A 20,168-nucleotide genomic window follows, 5' to 3' on the forward strand; every position below is an offset into this window, starting at 1 on the left:
CAAAACCTAGACGGAGCACCTACTCTTGAGTTGCTGAATTAATGTGTGAATTGTGACCCACATGTACCGAGCTAGGGGTAGGGGGCCTGGGACAACTGCAGAGGGATCGCACAGCTGGTCCCGAAGGCTGGGAGTGACACAGCCACTTTGTGAATTAGCCGCTTTTAGAACCCATCTAGGAAGAGACTCGAACACAGCACGTGGGTGGTTCTGTTACAGCAACAACAGACAGCAGAACAAAAGGGACCACACATGAAAGTCCTGCTGTACCGGCTGCAAACACAGGCTTTGCTTCTGCTGCTGTTGCTGCATTTTCAGATCTTTGCAAGATCTGGAAATGACTGGGGCAGGACTCGTGCTGTGATGTGAAAAAGCTCAAGCTTAATGATGAAACCTGGAAATCAATTGTAAGAAGCATGCACAGCTCTGGCAGACCCCTCCGTGTCTTTTGAAAGCAAGCCATTTTCAAAGGGCAGCCCCACGAGGGTGTATCTGGGAATTTTCCAGCTAGAAAAGCCAATGCAGCTGTCATGTAAGAGCAGGCTGGCTTCAGCAGATGAAGCATGACAGCAAGAATTCTTTAGGCTTGTGAGCAGCTATTTCTACAATGGGTACAATCCAGAGGATAGTGAAAAAAAAAAAAATCAATGGATGGATAACGTTAAGGAAATCAATAGGATTGAAGATCTAAGGTTGAGTTGTACACATGGAGAACTGACACAAGTCTGCTGTTGTCCTCAGAAGTTTGTCTTGATGAGGAAGCACTCAATTTTGGACATTGGCACGAGAGCAGCACTATTCTGCACCCGCCACAGTAATAATGAAAAAAAAAAAGATTCATTCTCTTGCAAGCGACATTCCGCACGTCTGAGAACATTCACTTTCTGCTCCAAGTATTATCTGAAGGAAACCTACGGACCGATTACCAGATGTTCACAGACAAGCTGTGGAGGTGCGTTTTTTTCAAACATTTCACCGGGGCTACAAGACAATAGTTATGGAAAACTAAACGCAAAATAATTTATGCTTCGTTTTCCCTGTGTTTTGCACATGCTTTTTCAGAGCACAGCTCAAGGGGGATTAACATCTTCACATCTGAAGTGGCAGTCCTCCTGCTGTGCAATATGGGAAAAGCACTTAGGAAAGCATTAGAAAAGGGCACTGGCACTAACAGCTTCCCGGCTCTTCACAACTGGGATTGAGGGTGAGCAGTGGTAATTAATGTGGCCAAAATTCAGTGAGGGGCCAGCTGAAGAAGGTCCAGGAAAAGGAAGGGCAAGGTCATGGACTCAGCCCACCAAGCCTGTCCAGGAGCTCCCTGCACCCACCAGCTTCCCCGGCCCCTTTTCAGAGCGGAGCCAGGCACATCGTAGGGACCTACGCAGCAGCAGAGCATTTTAGGGCCGACAGCTTCTACTTTTATGGAAAGAACAAGGACTCACACCTCCACCATGAGCTCTGAGCTGGTCTGTACGTAGCAGAGAGGTGCAAAGGGGCAGGACCCAGGTCTGTGTTTGCTATGCAAACCCCACCTCCCATTTTGGTGGCAGAAGGAGTCATTTTGCTGTCCCACGGTAGTGCTGCTGCTTTCCTATTGAAAGGCAGCAGGACTCCTCCCAGAGCTGCAGGCTGCCTGTTTTCACAGGCCTGGCTCCCCCCCAGCCCAGGATATTGCAGTCCTAGGAGACGAACACCACACTGCTGCCAGTATCCTTTGCATGCAGCCTCTGGTCCCACCTAGCTGGTGGAACAGGTCAATTCTGCTAAGCAAGCAGCCCAGATAAGGCAGGGCACCAAATGCCATTTATTTTTTGAACTGTGCTGCCCTGCATTGCCAGTGTTGGGTCACAGGGCCAAGCAGAGCAGTTCTCGAGCACAAAATGGCATTTTCTAAACCCCTCCACTGACCCATCTGTGAAACAAAGGAGGAATGGGACTATAAGTACTTGCTGCAGTGCCCTTTCTTGCCTGGTATTTTTTATTTCTCTTTTTGGAGCAGCTGGAGAGCAGCAATTGGCATCTGGCTGCAAAGAGCTTGCCACATGCAATTACAGAGAAAGTCTTGAAGGACACAGTGCCGAGGCAGAGAGACATCTGAAATAAACTTAACGGGAACAGCTTTGTTTAGCTGTGTGGCCTTTTGCTGCCCTGTAATTCTTTATGTCGATTATAATAGAAAGATCAAATTTCTCATTTTGCTATCTCTCTATCTAGAGAAATGCAAAAACTCTTACGTTTGATCTCCCTGAGCCCTCCTTTCCCATAGCCACTTACAGATACTTTGTCACTGTCACCTCTTTGACGGTGGCCTGCGTGTATGCGTGCATCCCGAGAAGCTGCTCTGGTAAATATAAAGGACCCAGTTTCCAAACCCCATCGTGCTGCACATCCCAACAGCACTCAATAAATTGAGTAACCTACTTCTGTCAGTTGCTTCCTTCTCTCCAGGCTTGGCTACTCCTGTTAGGGTTCATTTCAGATTAGCCCGGATGTTACTGGGAACTGAGGGACAGGTTTCCTTCAGAACTTTGCAGACTCGAAGAGACCCAGAATAAGGCATCTCCTGTCCCAAGGAGGTGGGAGAAGGGAATATTGGCCTCGTGGCATTGCTTTTTCTTCCTCCTCAGTGTGGGAACACTCCAAGGACACGTGGAGGGCTGAGGTGGGAAACCATCACAGCTCCAATGTGGAGCTTCTTCCTCGCAAGCAAGGTGGCATCACAGCCTCACACTGTGATCCGTGACACACGGAAAATCTTTTCCCTCTTCAGTGCTCCAACTTCTATGGAAAAGAAATGGCCCCAAGAAATGGGGAGTGCCATATGCCATGCGTTCCTCCAGTGCTACTGTCCCTACAACACTCAGCACCCACAAACATGGGCAGGATAGGGGCACACAAAAGACAAATTCACTAAAGCTCCTTCTGCTGGGCACCCAGCTCTTGGCTACATCAGGTTTTAGCTCATAGTGGTCCTCTCTGAAGAACAACGTGCAATAATCCATGCACACTTTTATTTTTAATCTTTAGCTGGTACTTTGTGAGGCTGAACAAAGACACAGACGTGTTCAGGATTCTACCAAGGCTGCATCTGTCTCCGGATGAAAGGATCCTGACATCAAACCGACTGCAGCTGGGCTGGAAAAAGTTTTAAATCACTGCGATCAACACGAGTTTTGCACCAAAGTACAAATACGAATACCATGATTTCCTCTGGATGACAGGCAAATCCTGTTATTCTCCTTATGAATGGGCCTCATTAAGTGAAAAAAAAATTGTTGGTGCAACCTGTTCCCTTTTAAATTAAACATATTAAAGTTGATAGATACCCCTAATTCTCTGCTCAGCCTTTTATGCATTGCAATAACACTGCTCCCATTGTTACAGAAAGTCTTGAGTTTGCATAAGCTGCTTTTCATTTCCCTGGCAGCTGCAGATCATTCTTGGTGACAAAATTAAGAACAGTTTCTTTCAAGAATCCACCAGATCTGTCCTCCTTTTTCCTCCCTGCACCTACAAGTTAAAAAGAAAACAACAAAAACAAAACCTTACCAATGAGCATTAAATCCTATCAAATCAGGCTGGAAGGTCACCTCATCCATCCCTCTGCCTCGAGGCAAAAATCAGCTCTTCTAAAACCAGCCCTGACAGATGCTCAGCTGACTTTAAAAAAGACCCATTGATGATTTCACAGCCTGTTCCTTCACTCACCTTGTGCCCACCAGGTTGACCTAAATGTCCTTTGCCACAGGCCAAGTTCCTCATTGCTTGTCCTGCCCATGACGGATACAAGGAAGACTCCTACCCCTTGCAGAAGAGGATTTCTTCTCTCTTTGAAGCAGCCTTTTGCAGCGCTCCAAACCAAGCCAGTCGGACGTGCAGCGATCTGCCTGCCCCCTGCCTCTTCCCAGACTTCAGAAAAAGTCCTATTATCTGAAAGCCAGTGAGAAATAAGACATGAAACCTCACAGTCAGTTCAGAGCCTTCCAGCAGCACCTAGTATCAGTATTTTTTATGTAATGAAGCACTAAACCTGGTAGGTTTTTGGACTTCTGTAGTTAAGTCGACTCCTTTTACAGGATGTGGTGGTGCCAGGACCTAGCCCAGTGCATGCAGCTGGTGTCTGAGCACAGGGGAACCATCCAGGCCAAGCTCCCGCAGTAAGCAGAGGTTATTGCAGTGCCTGGGTCTGAAAACCCCCCAGGCCCCGGGCACGGCACGCCTCAGAGGGCAAGGCAAGGGGCAGAGCAGGGCCCTCGATGGGGGAAGCAGATTTTGGTGTGCAGGGAAGGCCCCACCTGGGCTCTCCTCTCCCGACTGCTTTGCACCGACACGCTGATCTGATCCCTGTTGTTCTGCATGATACCAGCTGCTTTTCCGGATGCAGGGAAGGAAATCCCTGACAAACAGGATAGTAAATGAACGTTAAGGACGTTACTCCAGAGCTCCCAGCTGTTACACACTCACTGTAAGCATTGAAAGGTATCTCGTTAAAGATGTAATACGATGTCAGCACTAACAGCTTCCTCTTGCTTTTCCTTCTAAGCGCCCAATCCTACAGAGCTTTATGAATACAGGCTGAAATCTCAAGATGGAAAGGCCGACTAAATCCCACTTAAACTTTCACAAAGGGGATTAACTGGGACTCACCTGCTGCTTCCACGGCCGCTGGCTTTCCGCAGGCAGGGCGATGCTCCCGCACGTCCCTTTGGCCATGGCGGCCAGCTGGACTCCAGCGCTCAGCCCGTGGAGGGGGCAGCGAGCTGAGGACAGCCGCTGAGGGCAGCAAACCTCGCTCGTGCCGGGCTGCAACGTGCTTGAGCAAAGGCAAGAGCATCCCGTGGAGGTACTGCACGTTTACTTGTGCTTTGTAACAGCTAAAACTACAAGAATTGTAACCAGATCTCCTTTCCAAGGGAGACCAAAACTAACTTTATAAACGTTTCCATACACAGAGAAACATCCCATGCAAGTAACACGAAGCCGGTCTGCAACACCACACAAGGCAAACTGAGCATACAAAGGGAGCCTCTGCTTACAGAAAGCATACAGGGCCTTGGCCGAAGGGAAGCGTGCCAGTTCAAAAATCCACACCCAGAGCTAAGGAAACATCCCACCTAACAGCTGAAAAGTAAAATGTTATGGTTCTATTCCACATATGGCTTAAGAGGAATAAAACCTGTATGTACTGTCATGAGGCTATGTGTAAGAAATGGGGTGCATGGGGGAGAAAGGTTTTTTTTTTTGTTTTTTTTTTTTTAAAGATAAAAAGCATGTATATATGAATTTATTACCCACTTGCAAATAAATTCCTATGCATTTAATTTTGCCCATCTGTAACAAAATGCCAAATGGAAGAACACAGAATGCAACGGACAAATTAAATTATTTCATATTTTCTAGAGAGGATAAAGTCATTAAATGGGTTCATTTGTACATTTGTTGGACTAAGCAGTTGGTGTAGATAATGTCGATCTCTGCAGACTAATAATGACGCACGCACACAACGAATGGCTCTGAGGCCAGAAGTAGATCCACAGTGTATGACAATATTGCATCAACAGTTCTTCCACAGAATGCCTCTATTTCCAATATTAAAATACAGAAAAGAGTGACTTTTTTATTTATTGTGGTGAGGTAAACATTTCTTCCTGCAAAGCACTGCACTTCTAAACACCTTCGCTAGAACTGCTAACGATACCCTTCTCCTTCATTCAGTCAGTAAGTACATACCTAGTGGCATATTTATTGCTATTCTAATGGTCAGACGTTTTTGCCTTGAGCAATATGTAGAGAAAGGAATGGAGAAGAAAAAAACCACCCTATACTAACTGATGATAGCAACCTATCTACACTGTTTGTGTGAAGAGGCAGAGATCAGTGCAGATAATTTATTTTGAGTGTAATAGTTTTAATGGGAAAGCCAAGAAAAATTTATTTACATTTCTCTAAGTAGAACATAGTATTGATTGGAGCTGCTCAAAAAATCACAATTAAGAATTTATTAGACAAATTTTTACCTCTCTGCCCATTTACAAAGTCTTCAAGACCAGATCACTATATTCACTCCTTTGTACTCTGTTCGATTTATTGATGAATTTCATGCAGTTCCTGTGCTGAGTGAGATTTGTACTGATTTCTTTAGTTACATGAGCCATTTGGTATTGTCTTCTGTTCCCTGAATGAATGATTCATGTAACTAACAGCTTGAATTTTGACTGTTACAAAGGCATATATAACCAAAATAAATCTTAGTCAATATCTGAGTACTGAAACTTTTTTTTCTTGTACATATTTTTGCTGATGTCTTAGAAATAAAATATTTTAAAATTTGAAAAGTTGATTTGAATTTTATTCTCAATAAATAAATCAAAGTTTTGGTTTTTTTTTTTTTGACAATATATCAACTGAAGAGTACTCCATGATCCCATAGAAGACTGGTTAAGGTTCTCATCTTTAAAACCTCACTGCAGTGGCGTACTTATGAAAGAGGTTATTCTGAAAAGTTAGCAGCCATTTCCTGCCCAACAGGCACATTCTCCTAGAGCTTTCTGTATGACATGGTTACACCTAGAAATACTGCACTTCATTTCTGAAAAATAGAAAATAAATCACATTTCACCTGTTTATAGGTAAAGTGTAAGAGTGGAAGGTCCTTTCACTAACAACTGCTCAATCTCTTTTCCTATTATGAGGTATACTTTTGCATCTACAAAAGAAAATCATCTTAAGGCAAAGTGTGTGCTTTCTAAAAAAAACTTTCATTTGAATAAAAATAGATATTGTAAGCACAATTTTTTACATTATTGTAAAAATTCATAAAAATATAAACCCATTATTAGTTTGCTGACTCTACAATATAAAAAATTAATGATAGTATTGTGAAACAGGTGAATTACGTGTTTGATTAAAGAACAATCCTGTTGATAGAAGTCAATTATTATTGTATCTTATCATGAGTTTGTCAGTGGCAATTTTGGAAGAAAAGCACAAAAACAGCTTTATGAAACTAAGTATTACTTAATAAGACTCTCAATAACAAAATTACCCAAACGAGATAAAGACATACTTTTCAAGAAAGTAGCTGCAAAATTTCCAAAGCCTAATTTGCCAGCCTATAGCCTGAGTTTGCCATGTGTCACAAAGTCCCCCAAACACTGATGACTGGTTAGGAAAAGTTCACTAATCCTCTCTGAAATGGCAGGAATGACATCTTGTAAAACATAGACACTTTCCATGAGAATATCTTCAAGGAGTTATTTTTTGGCCACACTGGCCACTGCCTTCTTTGCTGCATCTTCAAGGTCATTTGCAGACGTGATGGGGAGTCCACTCTCATTCAGAATGCGCTGGGCTTCATGAACATTTGTTCCTAATAAAGAACATTGACTATAATTAGTAACGTTAATGAATAAATGAGCATTTTCTACTAAATCACTAGATTTAGTGGAGTTGATGCTTCAACCTGCACATCATTTCAACAACAGATTCAATGATTGGTTTAGACTGAGCTGAGAGGAAAGAACTCTGAATTTCAATGACAATTCTGACAGACAATGCAATCTGGTAATAGCACTTGCATCTACAAGAGGGGCTTTGTGAAGATTAGAGGGTCAATCCAACATCGGTAGGGACATCCAGCAAGAGCAGTGGATAATGGATTAAGTATAAGGCCTTTAAGACACTCAGAATTTCACAGCAGACTCCATTTTAACATTTATTCAAGTTTAAAGGACTACGTATCAACAAACACCTAGCAGTGTAGGCTGCTGATGAGAGACAGAGAAAACAACACTTCTGGAGGAACTGAGGTCCAAAACTCACATGCATCCACAGGAAAAGAAAAAAGAATGGCCAAAGAGGATTCAGTCAGATTTCCCATTTACTCTAGCTCTTTTTTTTTTTGAAAACAAATTAAAAAGGAAAACCTGAATTCTCCAGAACTTTCTCCAGCAAGGCCAGATGACAGGTTTGCTCACTGATATGTCTTGCACGACAGAAGAACTTTGAATCAGATATCTCACTGAGCAAGGGGAATCCACTTTGGGATCACATCACCTCTCCCATGCACAAGACCCTGAGCTGATCCTCTGTAGGATCATTTCTACTCACTCCTGCACATCAAGTTTCTTGTTCATTTGCCATGTCAAAATGCTTAATTACTTTATAATTCCTAGACCTAGCAAAATGAATTTTAATTATATTTGGAACCACACACTAATTATACCTTTAATTATTAACAAAGCAAGAAGTATACTCTGTATTGTGCAACTTCCAGAATGCTCAATTTAAAGGGTGAATTTTTAAAGGGTGAATTTGTTATTTTATTTTTGACTTTTATTTGTCAGACATTTTATAATGTTTGAAATTATACAGCAGAAATAGAGAAATTCAGAAGTCTGTATCAACAGGGTGCTCAAGTCAGGATTCCCACTATCGGCACTGAAAAAGACCAAAGACATGTCTGTAGCAGTAGGCCCCAGTAGTAATGGGGACAATAAATGGAGACAGGGAACATTTTTTTCTTGGAATTTTTCCCATACAGAAAAATATTGTGCTGTTTGCGATAGCCACATGTTTAAAATTAACTTCTGCTCTTCACTAAGTGGCCAATATTAATTTACTATCAGGTCTGAATGGGAACAATACATTGGATCTATTCTGTGCCACACTGATTGCTCTGCACACCACTTGTCTACCATGCATTACAAAATCAGTAGAAAACAGTTCTCTAAAAAGGGAGGGAGGAGTTTATGCAGATGAATGAAAACATGAAGGCTGAGAAAATCTTACTGCTGTCAAAAGACTGAGGTTACTTACTGTATTTAATAAATAAAATACTGTTTTATAGGCCAGGCATACAACTAAACATTTTTGAGCATTTCCTTTGCAGCAATCTTATACATATATATATATATATATTTATATATATTTAAAAAAAGCTTTTTATCTCATTGTGATAAGTATTTTAGATATATGGAACATATAGAAATTGTAATGAGATCCTGCTGAAAGCAGAGGTAAGAGTTTTAAAATTATATGTTCAGAAAATACCGAAAACATTTAAGAATCCACAAAAGGCATTATCTTATTGCAGTAGATGTTAAAATAAACAAATAAATAATCCCACTATTCTGACATTAACCTCTTGCCACTGGATGGTGTCAGAGAACTGTAAACAGAATCCAAACATAGGCTATGGAAATAACCTGCCCCGCACCTGCACGGAAATGGACAAATGGTGAAAATTCACAAGACTGAAGGCTTTGGGGCTTCTATTGTCGGTGGTGTTTTTCTTGTTGTCATTTGTTTTTGTTGTTTGTTTTTTAACTTGTCTCCTATTAGGAGAATGCCATTTTGATGAAAGTTTTTTTTTTTTTTTTTTTCCTTCTGACAAGTATTACTATCAATGACACTCCAAAGAAAAACAGGAAAGCTGTAATTTTATCAGCATATGCTGTCAGGCTTTATATTTTAAATATTCTCCTTTGGAAATTTGGGTTCTGAAACAAGCCTCTCTGTGTACATTGGATGTGTCACATTTACACCTCTTTTGCCTTGAAATCTCTGCTATCACTAGCAAAGCAAATCTATTCAACTCGTTACCTAAAAATCCTTGAAATCCTTGTAATAAATTTTCCATCCAAGCATGTTTCTACAAATTGTAGGATTCTACCAGCACACACTGTAACAAATGAGTCAAGAGGACTGCATAGGTCGATTGAAAACAACAAAAAAGTCCACCCCAAGTAATACTCCAACAGGATTTTGGTGATGTTCATTATTCACCTGCACTGTCATAGACATTAGGAGCAGGCTGCATCACCACTGCTTGGGGCTGATGGCTGGCGAGGATGCAAGATTCTGCACTGCCATCTCTAGTGATAAGCTTTAAGTGATGATCTTCACCTAGGGAACATGAAGTTTTGGTGGCTTACACATCTTGTACCTGTTGGCTATACAGTCAAGGAAAAAAAAAAAAACACAACACTTTCATTGACTGCTTACAAGAGACAATTAAATCCTTTCTATTCTGCCCAACCGATTTGCCTTTCCTATCTTAACTTTTCCCAAGGTTTATTTAAATATTTTCCTCTGCTTCATGTTTACATCCTAGAGCGGGAAGGACTCGATAGCACATTTACACTTGTGCTGAATGTTTAAATTCAGAACGCTTGATGGGATGGATACAAAAGTACTAAGTATGACCTTGCAATACCCCATTCTTCATTCTTGATAAGCAATTTGAGATAATAAAATCAGACATCCATACTGAACTGTATTTGTGCCGACAAGCAAATGAGAGCAAGACACACAAACTGAAGCAAAATTTCACTTGTGTATGGAAGATTTCTGAAAAAAATAAAATCATTAGATGCTGAAGAACCCATAAGGTCATGAATCACATGGCTAAATATAAGACAACATTTCTAAATATAAGGCAACATTTTGCATTCAGGCATTTGAATAGACAACAGTTTGCTTCTAACTGTGTTTCAACGTATTAAGTAGTTCTAAATCCTCCCAATTCTTCTTGTCCTATGAACCAGAGAAACAAACAATTCATTTGCAGAGAGAGAGAGAGAGAAGAAAATTTCCAACATAGGAAGAAGATATCTAATTCACAATTCTTTTTTATTCTTTCATATTTTCATCTAACACTGAGCTACATAAACGCAAAGCAAGCTTTGGCTTCCATTCAGCACTGCTAGCTAGTTCTTGCAGAACTTAATTGAAATACATTACATTTTAAAGGAAAAAAAATCCTGCATAAAAACAGCAGAAGTGAGTTTTCGACATCTGTAGAAGATAAAATTTGGAATATGTAGTTTCTCCATTTGTCCATAAGCCTTTCAAACAACAATAATCCTGCGTCTCAGCTGCTGAGTTCTTTACTGATAAGGCAAGTAAATACATGTAATTATAAAGTTACCATTTTCAAAGAGGAGAGTAATCCTTTCTTTATCCACTGGTAAAACAGCTTGTAATTATTATACAACTGAGAACAAAGATTTGTCCACAGAATCCTGCTAAATCAAGGCAGATTTGACTGATTAAAACTCTAGTCATCGAGACATTTGTAATACAGTACAGACTCTTTGCCTGAATGCAAAGTGCAGGTCACAAATCTGTTAGATTTATGGGAATAATCATGAACTTTCCTTTAGAAGAACGGAAATCCAAAAAAGTGCCTGTCCCTTTTTCTTCTTTTGAAGTATAAAATGTTATCAGTGATGTTTTAAAAAGTCTTATGTAGTCTTATTTCTTCCACAGTCCTCATTATTAATTCAAAATCATTACATATTTGGATAACCTAGTAGAAGTTCAAAGAAGAACAAGGAAGATGATTAAGGATCCAGAGGGATTGATTTCTGAGGAAAGATTAAAAGAACCAAATACATATATTGCTTGGTCGGGTGATTAAGGAGGCAGAGAAGGCAGGAGCTACAAGCTAACAGTTTCTAAGTACAACATCTGAAGGCTGTAAACATCCGAGGTCATCGTTTAGAATGAATTAACAGGTAACACCAGGACTAACAGAAGGAATTAAAATTATCTCCGTTATCTCTTGAATCACTAAGCAAGTCTAGGAAAAGCATCATCACAAACCTGGCGAAGAGCATGCTATCTTGGGAAGATGGTCAAAGATGGTCAAGCATCAGAAGATGCTTGTATTAAAACACGTGTTTGACTTTCTGAAGATTTAGGTTTGACCTCTGTGCATAAGCAGCGCGTGGCTCTCATAAAGGTCACTGGCAGAAGGGGAATGGGCACCATGCAGTCGCCTCCACGAGGCTTCGCACAACCCTGAGCCAGAAGTACTCCTGCTCCACGCCTCTTCCAGAAAAACCCAACGTGCAGTAGCTAACACAATTGGGACTTTGCTAATTCAGCCCAGGGACTCCTTTGTCTCTTGCAATCTCCCAGAAGTCACCAAAAAAAAAATAAATCACCCTGGCTTGTGTACAATCGTGGAAGATGTACCAGAGAAAGACCAAAGGCAGACGCAGCGGACTGCAGTTTAAAACAAGCGAGTCAATTCTTCTGTTTCTCTTACATTGTTTTCAACCATTGCATTAGAAAAAACTTTGAGCTATCAGGTTTAGAAGGAGAACTAATGACTTTTCCAATATCTTCACTTATAAAATGACAGCTATAATAGACAGTTACTCTGCACTTCTGATAAACTTTTTGCCAGCTACAGAAGACAGGAGAAGTTTTTTTTTGCCATGACAAAAAGCTAAGCAACATTGCCTAGAGCTGATAAACAATGAGATTTTATATTGTATAACTTCCCTGCTGGTAGCCAACATCCATCAGTTTCTCCTTCACCCGTTCCAAACTATCCAGTTAGTCTCTTATGGTGTTCAGCAGTGCTTCATCACCCAAAGAAAATCTTCACCATTGGTTTTAAAATCCATTTTATTTAAGTTTTCCTGTGCTTGCTACAGCAAAAGGCTACCCACGATAAACCAAGAATATTTTTATGCCCTCTGAAAATTATTCAAGCCTTGCAGGGAAATGCAGTGTGGATCTTCAACAGGACCGAAATGCATGTCAGGCTGTGCTACGTGTCTGTCTTCATCAGGAAAGGCCAAAGAAGCACCCCCCTAAACAAAGGGCTTCACGGTGAGCCTGCCTTGTAACTTTATTTTTTGAATAAGAGAAAGTCTGGGGTATTCAGAACCCTATATTTTTTAAACCTCTTTTAGTATGAAAAAACACACTATTGTTTAGTATCTCTAATCCATAAAAAGGATGCATTTCCTCCATTCACCACCAGTGCGGAGTGACAGGTTATTTTATACCTTTTACCCATTCAGTGACAGAAGAAGAATCTGCCTTCCTCCTTCAGGACACTTTTCAGAAATGACAGATAGAACTCTCTGCCCACTGCCGTTGTAGTAAGGAACGGAAGAGGAGCCAGTAACCACCAAGGAGCGCTCTTCCTCTCCTCTTTATTTCTCTTTTGTTTCCAATTGAACAACGCTGAGTGTCCTATAAAATTATTCCATACCATTACCAAATCTTCTGTTTTTAATGGATTTTAGCTGGATTAGATACTTGGGCAGAAGAATGCGTTACAGTAAGTTCTCTCAGAAATACCATTTCTAAACTTTTTCTTTTAATTATATTGAAGTAGATTTAAGAAAACTCTTTGTTGCTACAGGTTTAGCAATAATAGAATTGCATTCAGTAAAAATCACATGAAAAAGAAATATCTTCCAGTGAATAGAAACTTGCATCAAAATCATTTCTATTTGCATTGCAAATGTTACAAGCAAAATCGTAATGCTTTCACTGAAAAATTGCATCACTTCAAATACCACCTGGGACCAGGGATGCAGAAATATGCAAAGAAAGAGTTTATTGTCTTCAAGTCATTACGGATAAAGAATTGAACACATTTGTATCGTGCCGTACTAGCCTATTTTGAGCTTAGCGACCACCAAAAGCCAAAAGGGATTACTGTGCACCTGAAGGAAGATTTTGTCAGAAAGCACTAGCACTCACCTTCCAGTCTGACCACCAGAGGCACTTTCAGCTCAAGCTCTCGGCAAGCTTTGGTAATACCATTGGCAATAATGGCACAGTTCACGATACCACCAAAAATGTTTACAAGTATTGCTTCAACCTGTAGGAAAGAAACAGAGAGGGAAATTTTAAATATATTTTTACTAAACATAGGTAAGATATGCAAAGCAGGGTAAAAACTTCCCTCTGTTAGACTGGGCGTCATTTACAGACTGCTCGAAGCTTCACATCTAGACCTTGGAGAACTTGATTCCGAATGTACTGCTTCTGTAACATGCAGCAGTGATTAACTGCCTTGGTCGAAATTGGAATGGCAATTTATGTCATAAAAACATTACACAGAAAAGTGGCATTTCTACTTTTTAGTAAAAATAAAAACAGATTAAACAATCTACATTTTAGATTTTTTTCTTTTCATGTATTGAATCTTCAGAGGCTGGAGCTCAGAAAACGCTGTTTGGATGTGTGTGTATGCACATGCAATGAAGTATTCACATACACTTCACAAAACAATTTGGATGCTCGCTTTATTATAAGCAGTGCAAAGGAAGTGGTAATATAGTTGCCTTGACTCGATAAAGAGGAGTAAAATTAATTAATTCTAATTAATAAGGGAAGGCATGTAATGAAGAGCGTTCATTAATACAGATTAATTGATAACAACCTTGAAAAACCGTTATTCATCAGTATATTGAAACTGAAATTCCTGCACCCGATTCACAACTAAATTATACTTCACAGGATACAACACTGGGTCCTCAGCTCGAAAGGATCACTTGATTTCTGTGAAATCAAATACAGTGATAGTAAAATCTAGCAATAACAGCAGGTAAAGACCTTTGTGTTGTTATAGAATCCTTACCTGTGAAGAAGCTACCAGTAGTGAAACCTTACAAGGCCCCTTCTCTGCCTTGCTCCAACTACTTGGACACATGCAAACACTCTCAGTATTAGGAGGTAAAAAATACAAAAAGGGAAAATAGAGCCCTTCAAACTCTCATGCCATTAACCCTTATGGTAGGGAGATACCTACGCAAAGTGCTTGGATGTTAAAATGTACTAGTGATGCACTCTAGCAGCAGGACAAGCCCAGACACTGCTTTGCCCGTTCTAATACATGCTCCTAATTCAGGGACATTGCACCAGGCACGTGACAGATCAACTTAACCAAGGGTGTTTACATTATTAGAGATAAGGAGGAGGATTTTATGCTCAGTACAGATATTTTAATTCCTAATGCAGACATTCTCATTTAAGGATCTGCTTTTCAGCTTTCAAGCTGAATTCTAATCAGGTCCTCTAATCCATTGGCAGCAAAAGGAAAAAAATGTTGAAGGAAATTAGATGCAGCTTGGATAATTGATGTTTGTATGCTTGGCTTTAATAAAAATACACTGTTAAATTAGAGAAGAGTCTAAAAGGATTCAATCAATAAGAAACTGAATCAGGTACAGAATTCAATCTTGGGTTTTATTGTAATCTTCCAAATAAGCCAACAGATCAGCCCAAATGATGCTGAGATTCACCTTAACTCCTCGGAAATTCATGAACATTGTTTATATATGCTTCTGCAGCCTGACTGGATCTTGCATTTCTAGTTGAAAGAACTTTAACATTCAGACCCAGCAGATGGATGAAAAGGTTTTCAGTATTTCATGTGCACAGAGAATGCATGATCTCTGTGTCATTCAAGTCTGTAAGAAAACTAAACCTCCCATTGTGTATCAGAATTCTTACGCATTGGCATTCTCAGTATCTAATGCATATGCAACATGAGATTTATATTAAGAGGGCAAACAGTTCGGTACAGGACAGGTTACTTGGTAGCATTATTACTCTAATTACCATTTCTACCCAATACTATATACCTTACAAAATTACTTTGTATTTCAGCAACATTATTAAGGAAATTCAAGTATATCCACAAGTTGGGCTCTTTCCATCCACCAAAACAATTGACAGATGTGAAATCACCCTCAGATGTACTCGCAATTGATTATGGACTCCTCTGGAGAAATAAGGGAACCCACAATAGCATTAAGACATCACCATCGGTGGTGGTAACAACCCGCAGTCTGCCCGGTCCAAGCACCAGGGCTGGAAAGCAAGAGTGATGGAAATTTTATGCAGATCTGTTTCTGTATAAAATCATTATTGCCTTATTAATAACAATTTTAATTTGTAGCAACTTACTTTATGTTAAAGTAAGCTGTAGCAAGGTTTGACAAAGCCCGCAATTCTATCTGGCACCAAAAATAATAAAAAAAATACCCCAAATAAATATATTTCTGTATTAATTGAAGTAATTGTGATAAGAGATTGCTGTTAGACTTGTTGTGGATCACTGACATAATGCACGAGGCTGCCAGTTGAAAGCAATTAAGGGCATTGCAGGTGCAGCAGAAGCACAGCTTCACATACCTGCCTGCACTTGAAAAATGCACTTAGTGTATTTTATTATTATTATTCTAAAATGTTCCTAGGCCTTAACAAAATGCACAATGACATCAGGTCACTGTACAATTCAGGATGACTCCAGGCAGCACCTATAAAGCACTCCACCTTTCCTAAAGCCCATTTAGAAATCTATACACAGGCCGTCTCGCTGTCTGCAGCTCTGCACTCCAGTCTGTTGAACATCCTTCTGCACTAACACCACACATCTATATGCAAAAATAGAGAGGACAAAACCTTGACACTTGCAAGTTGTTCTTGCTCTTTCATTTTCCACCTTTGTTACCGCCACAGAACAACTAGAACAGACTTTGGAGAACAACGCACTGCAGCGCTGAGCGATGGCAGAAGTTTCATACCTAGTGAAACTCAGAATCTCACATAAAACACAACTGCAAACTAATCTGTGGTCTGATAATTGCTTTAAGACAGTCTAAGCATGGGCAGCCACCAAAGAGGGCAGCCTTGCACCTCCCCTGTGCTCGGAGTAGCACCCCCGACGGATGCCCACTGAGCCCACCGACAGACAGCACCAGGCCGAGGCGAGGGAGAGCCCTCGACAGCTGCTAGGGCCTGGGATGGAGTGGGAATAACCTTCCCTGTTAACACAGGCTCACGTCAGCTTATGCCAGTTGTGAAATCTTTTCCTCAGCTGTTGCTTTTAAGGATCAGAATAGGCACGCAAAAAATGCATGGGCAAAACCTCAGCTAGAGACCTGTCCAACCCCCAAATCACCAAGACCATGATTTTACAGTACAGATCTCTTCTGAATATTACTGAAAATGTATATTGGAACGTAAGTTGTTGTTTTTTTAAATGTATTTTATCATAAAACAAATATTTCACGTTGTCCAACAGAGAAAGCTCGAAAATGTAATTATTCTAATATTCAAATCCCCTAAAACCAAATTTCTGTCAGTGTACTTTTCTTATGAGAATGTCTCATAAAAAAACACAAAACATCATCGAAACTGATGACAGCATGAAGGTTTGCAACAGTTTTCCATCTATTAGCAGTGTCAGATACGTCTTAGTGACTTTGTATGCATCTTTTTTCCCTTATATGCACACAGAGATGCATGAATACCAGGAACTATAAATATTATTATAAAATCACCAATATAATCTGACCTTGCTGTAAATTGTTGCTCTGAAGCTCAATCCATTTATTTTAGTTGAAAAGAAGCTATTCAGCAACTGTCAGTAAAATCACATCTGCAGCAAATTAAAAGCTACACGAGGAAATCGCTTGCTTACAGTTTGCTTTGACTGAAATCTGAAAAAAAACACCTTTACATCTCAAGCTAACTAAATTCACGTTTTGACCACTCTCAACTCTTTCATCAGCTAAAATGTACCCAGACACTATGAAACAGCCTAAATTTGTCAAGATTTCTTCTCCAGGATGGCATGGGTCACATGTACGTTGAAGCAGTTGCTTCGCATGCTACAGTTGGCAAACATGCTCCTGCCTGGAGGCTCCTAGTGCTCTCTGAGGTTAAAACATGCATCATATCTCCCAGTCCTTCTGGTCAGCAGGGTCTAATTTTATGTCCTCAAAAATACATTTATTTATTTTTTACCAAACTAATCTGTGAAGTTGCCAGAAAACAAAAAAGAAAAGCAAGCTTGCAGCATACTACCAGGCAATACTGAGACGAATAAAACAAAGCCATGAATAAAATGGGATGTGAGTTTCTTCATTTCCAATCTAATAAGGTGTATTTAATCCTTCTTATTTTTCCACTGGCCTTTATTATTCATTTATTCACACCTTATAGCATTTGTTTGAATGTGAGAGAAGCAGATTACCTGCAACTTTCAATATCACACAACAAAAAACAGATGCCATAAATCTGCATCCTTACTCCACCCTTCTGCTCCAACTGATAAGTCAGACAGAAACATTTTTAAATGTCCCTGTATTACTATAAATTGGACTGCAGGTCAAATATAGCTTTTTCTTATCCAGTTTTGAAATCTTACTATAATCCACTAGCTTTTTATATAAGGCTACATTTATGGTTCATTTGCAAATAAAGACTAAATGTACTGTATCAAAGTGGGAGAAAGAGCCACAAATACAGAAACAATTGCTTAAAATCTCCACTAGAGGACAGTGCAACTCAATGTAGAAAGGGAATATAAAAATCCCCCTTAAGAGAAGAGCAGGGTTATTTTTTTTCTGCTTAAAGCCAAACCATCTTATTTTACTTTATAAAATGAGAAGCAAAATAGTATTTTGCATCTTTGGGATGGAACTTTTACAGTCTGGAGGTGATAAAATTAAGAAGGATGAGTCATCTAGAAGCAATGCAAGAATGCTTGCAGTCAAAAAATATTAATGCCATGCAATTTTGAATGTTTTTGACTATTTTAAAATGCGCCAGGGTTTAAAATTCATTAGTAATGTGCCATAATAGCACAGGAGGACAGGAACTCTGATGAATCCCCAAAACAAAATTCAGACTTTCTTGCAGTAGGGGGGGAAGACTGGCTGACAGGTAGGAAAAGCACATTAAGTATTTTCTCTGATGCTATTTTTTGGCTTCTATTTGAGAGGTTCCTGAGGAACTTAAGTCTCTCTGAGAGTGAATGCCTGGTTTCTGCTACACCCAGTTGTTGTATGTTATGCCCTTTTCTTGCACAGCTGGCAGCCTCTGGCCTGCACACCAGTACAGCACTGGGGGAAGCCCTTTTAGCAATGCAACTCCTTTGGTGACACAGTAAAAATCCCAAACACCACAATTCTGTAAAATCAAAACTTTGCAACTTCAGCTTCTGATGCACTAAAATAGCCTACAGTCTTGAGATTTTGCTGATTACCACAAATTCGGTATCTAGAACGGGACACAATTGCATTGGCTTTTGCTAGTTTGAAAAGCATTCAACAATGATACCCTGACGATTGACCAGATCGTGTTTGTGGCCCCTTGATGGGGTAAGAAAAGCATTCAGGTAAGCTGGGTCCAGCAGCAGGGAGAGCTCTGACACCAAAGACAGCTCAGGATGGACCACCAGGAACACTTCAGTCCTTACAAGAGTAAGGAACGGGAGGGAAAGAAAAATGTTGAGTCCACAAAGTACTCTTGTCAAGTATATTTGAGATCAAAACAACTTTTAGCACCGTTTTGGGGATGGAATGCGCCTGGCAGTTCCTAAAACAACTGAATTTCTGGTGCCAATATGAGGGGATAAGTTTTCTATCAGATCATGGGTACAAGGAATAAAAGAGCATAAATTAAATTTGTTCTGACTATCATTTAAATATCCGAGCTTCAAGGAGATCAAGCCCCTGGATAAGCCAATCAGGATGCAGATCAAAATAAGATGAAGGGATGAGTACTACTTACACGACTGCATATTGCAAGAGCAAAACAACACACAGGATCAGTTCCTCTGTATAAGATGAGTGTGCAATATTTCAGATTTCATTTAAATCTCTCTTTGTGCATCCAGAATCAAGCATAGTTGCATGCTTAGGTCTGATTTGGGGGATTTCACTGAAGCAAAAACAAGATGCACACATTCCACCCCTGTCACAGGTATATTTGGTAAGCGCTGGTCATTAAATACTTTGGGAATTCATCTTATTTGACTGCACTATATTATCACAGAATCACAGAATCACAGAATCGTCTAGGTTGGAAGGGACCTCCAAGATCATCTAGTCCAACCTCTGTCCTAACACTAACAAAACCTCCACTAAACCATATCACTAAGGACTACATCTAAACGTCTTTTAAAGACCTCCAGGGATGGCGACTCAACCACTTCCCTGGGCAGCCCATTCCAATGCCTAACAACCCTTTTGGTAAAGAAGTTCTTCCTAATATCCAACCTAAACCTCCCCTGGCGCAACTTGAGCCCATTCCCCCTCGTCCTGTCACCAGGCATGTGGGAGAATAGACCAACCTCCACCTCTCTACAGCCTCCTTTAAGGTACCTATAGAGAGCGATGAGGTCTCCCCTGAGCCTCCTCTTCTCCAGGCTAAACAACCCCAGCTCCCTCAGCCGCTCCTTGTAAGACTTATTCTCCAGACCCCACACCAGCTTTGTCGCCCTTCTCTGGACTCTCTCGAGCACCTCTATATCCTTCTTGTAGCGAGGGGCCCAAAACTGAACACAGTACTCGAGGTGCGGCCTCACCAGAGCCGAGTACAGGGGGACAATCACTTCC

The 20,168-nt window shown here is 40.4% G+C and overlaps 1 protein-coding gene across 1 annotated transcript in view; it reads right to left on the bottom strand.

Moving 5' to 3' along the window:
• Positions 1-5,591: 5,591 nt before the first annotated feature.
• The window catches only part of SUCLG2 (succinate-CoA ligase GDP-forming subunit beta), a 115,064-nt gene continuing 100,487 nt past the window's right edge, over positions 5,592-20,168 (bottom strand). The window contains exons 10-11 of the mRNA XM_040568463.1: positions 13,513-13,633; positions 5,592-7,369 (exon numbers count right to left, since the gene is read on the bottom strand). Coding sequence (XP_040424397.1) covers positions 7,254-7,369; positions 13,513-13,633 — 237 coding nt within the window. The 3' untranslated portion in view covers positions 5,592-7,253. The remainder of the gene's footprint in view (positions 7,370-13,512; positions 13,634-20,168) is intronic.

This window comes from Cygnus olor, chromosome 10 (genome assembly GCF_009769625.2).
Source record: "Cygnus olor isolate bCygOlo1 chromosome 10, bCygOlo1.pri.v2, whole genome shotgun sequence".
NCBI classification, from domain to species: domain Eukaryota; kingdom Metazoa; phylum Chordata; class Aves; order Anseriformes; family Anatidae; genus Cygnus; species Cygnus olor.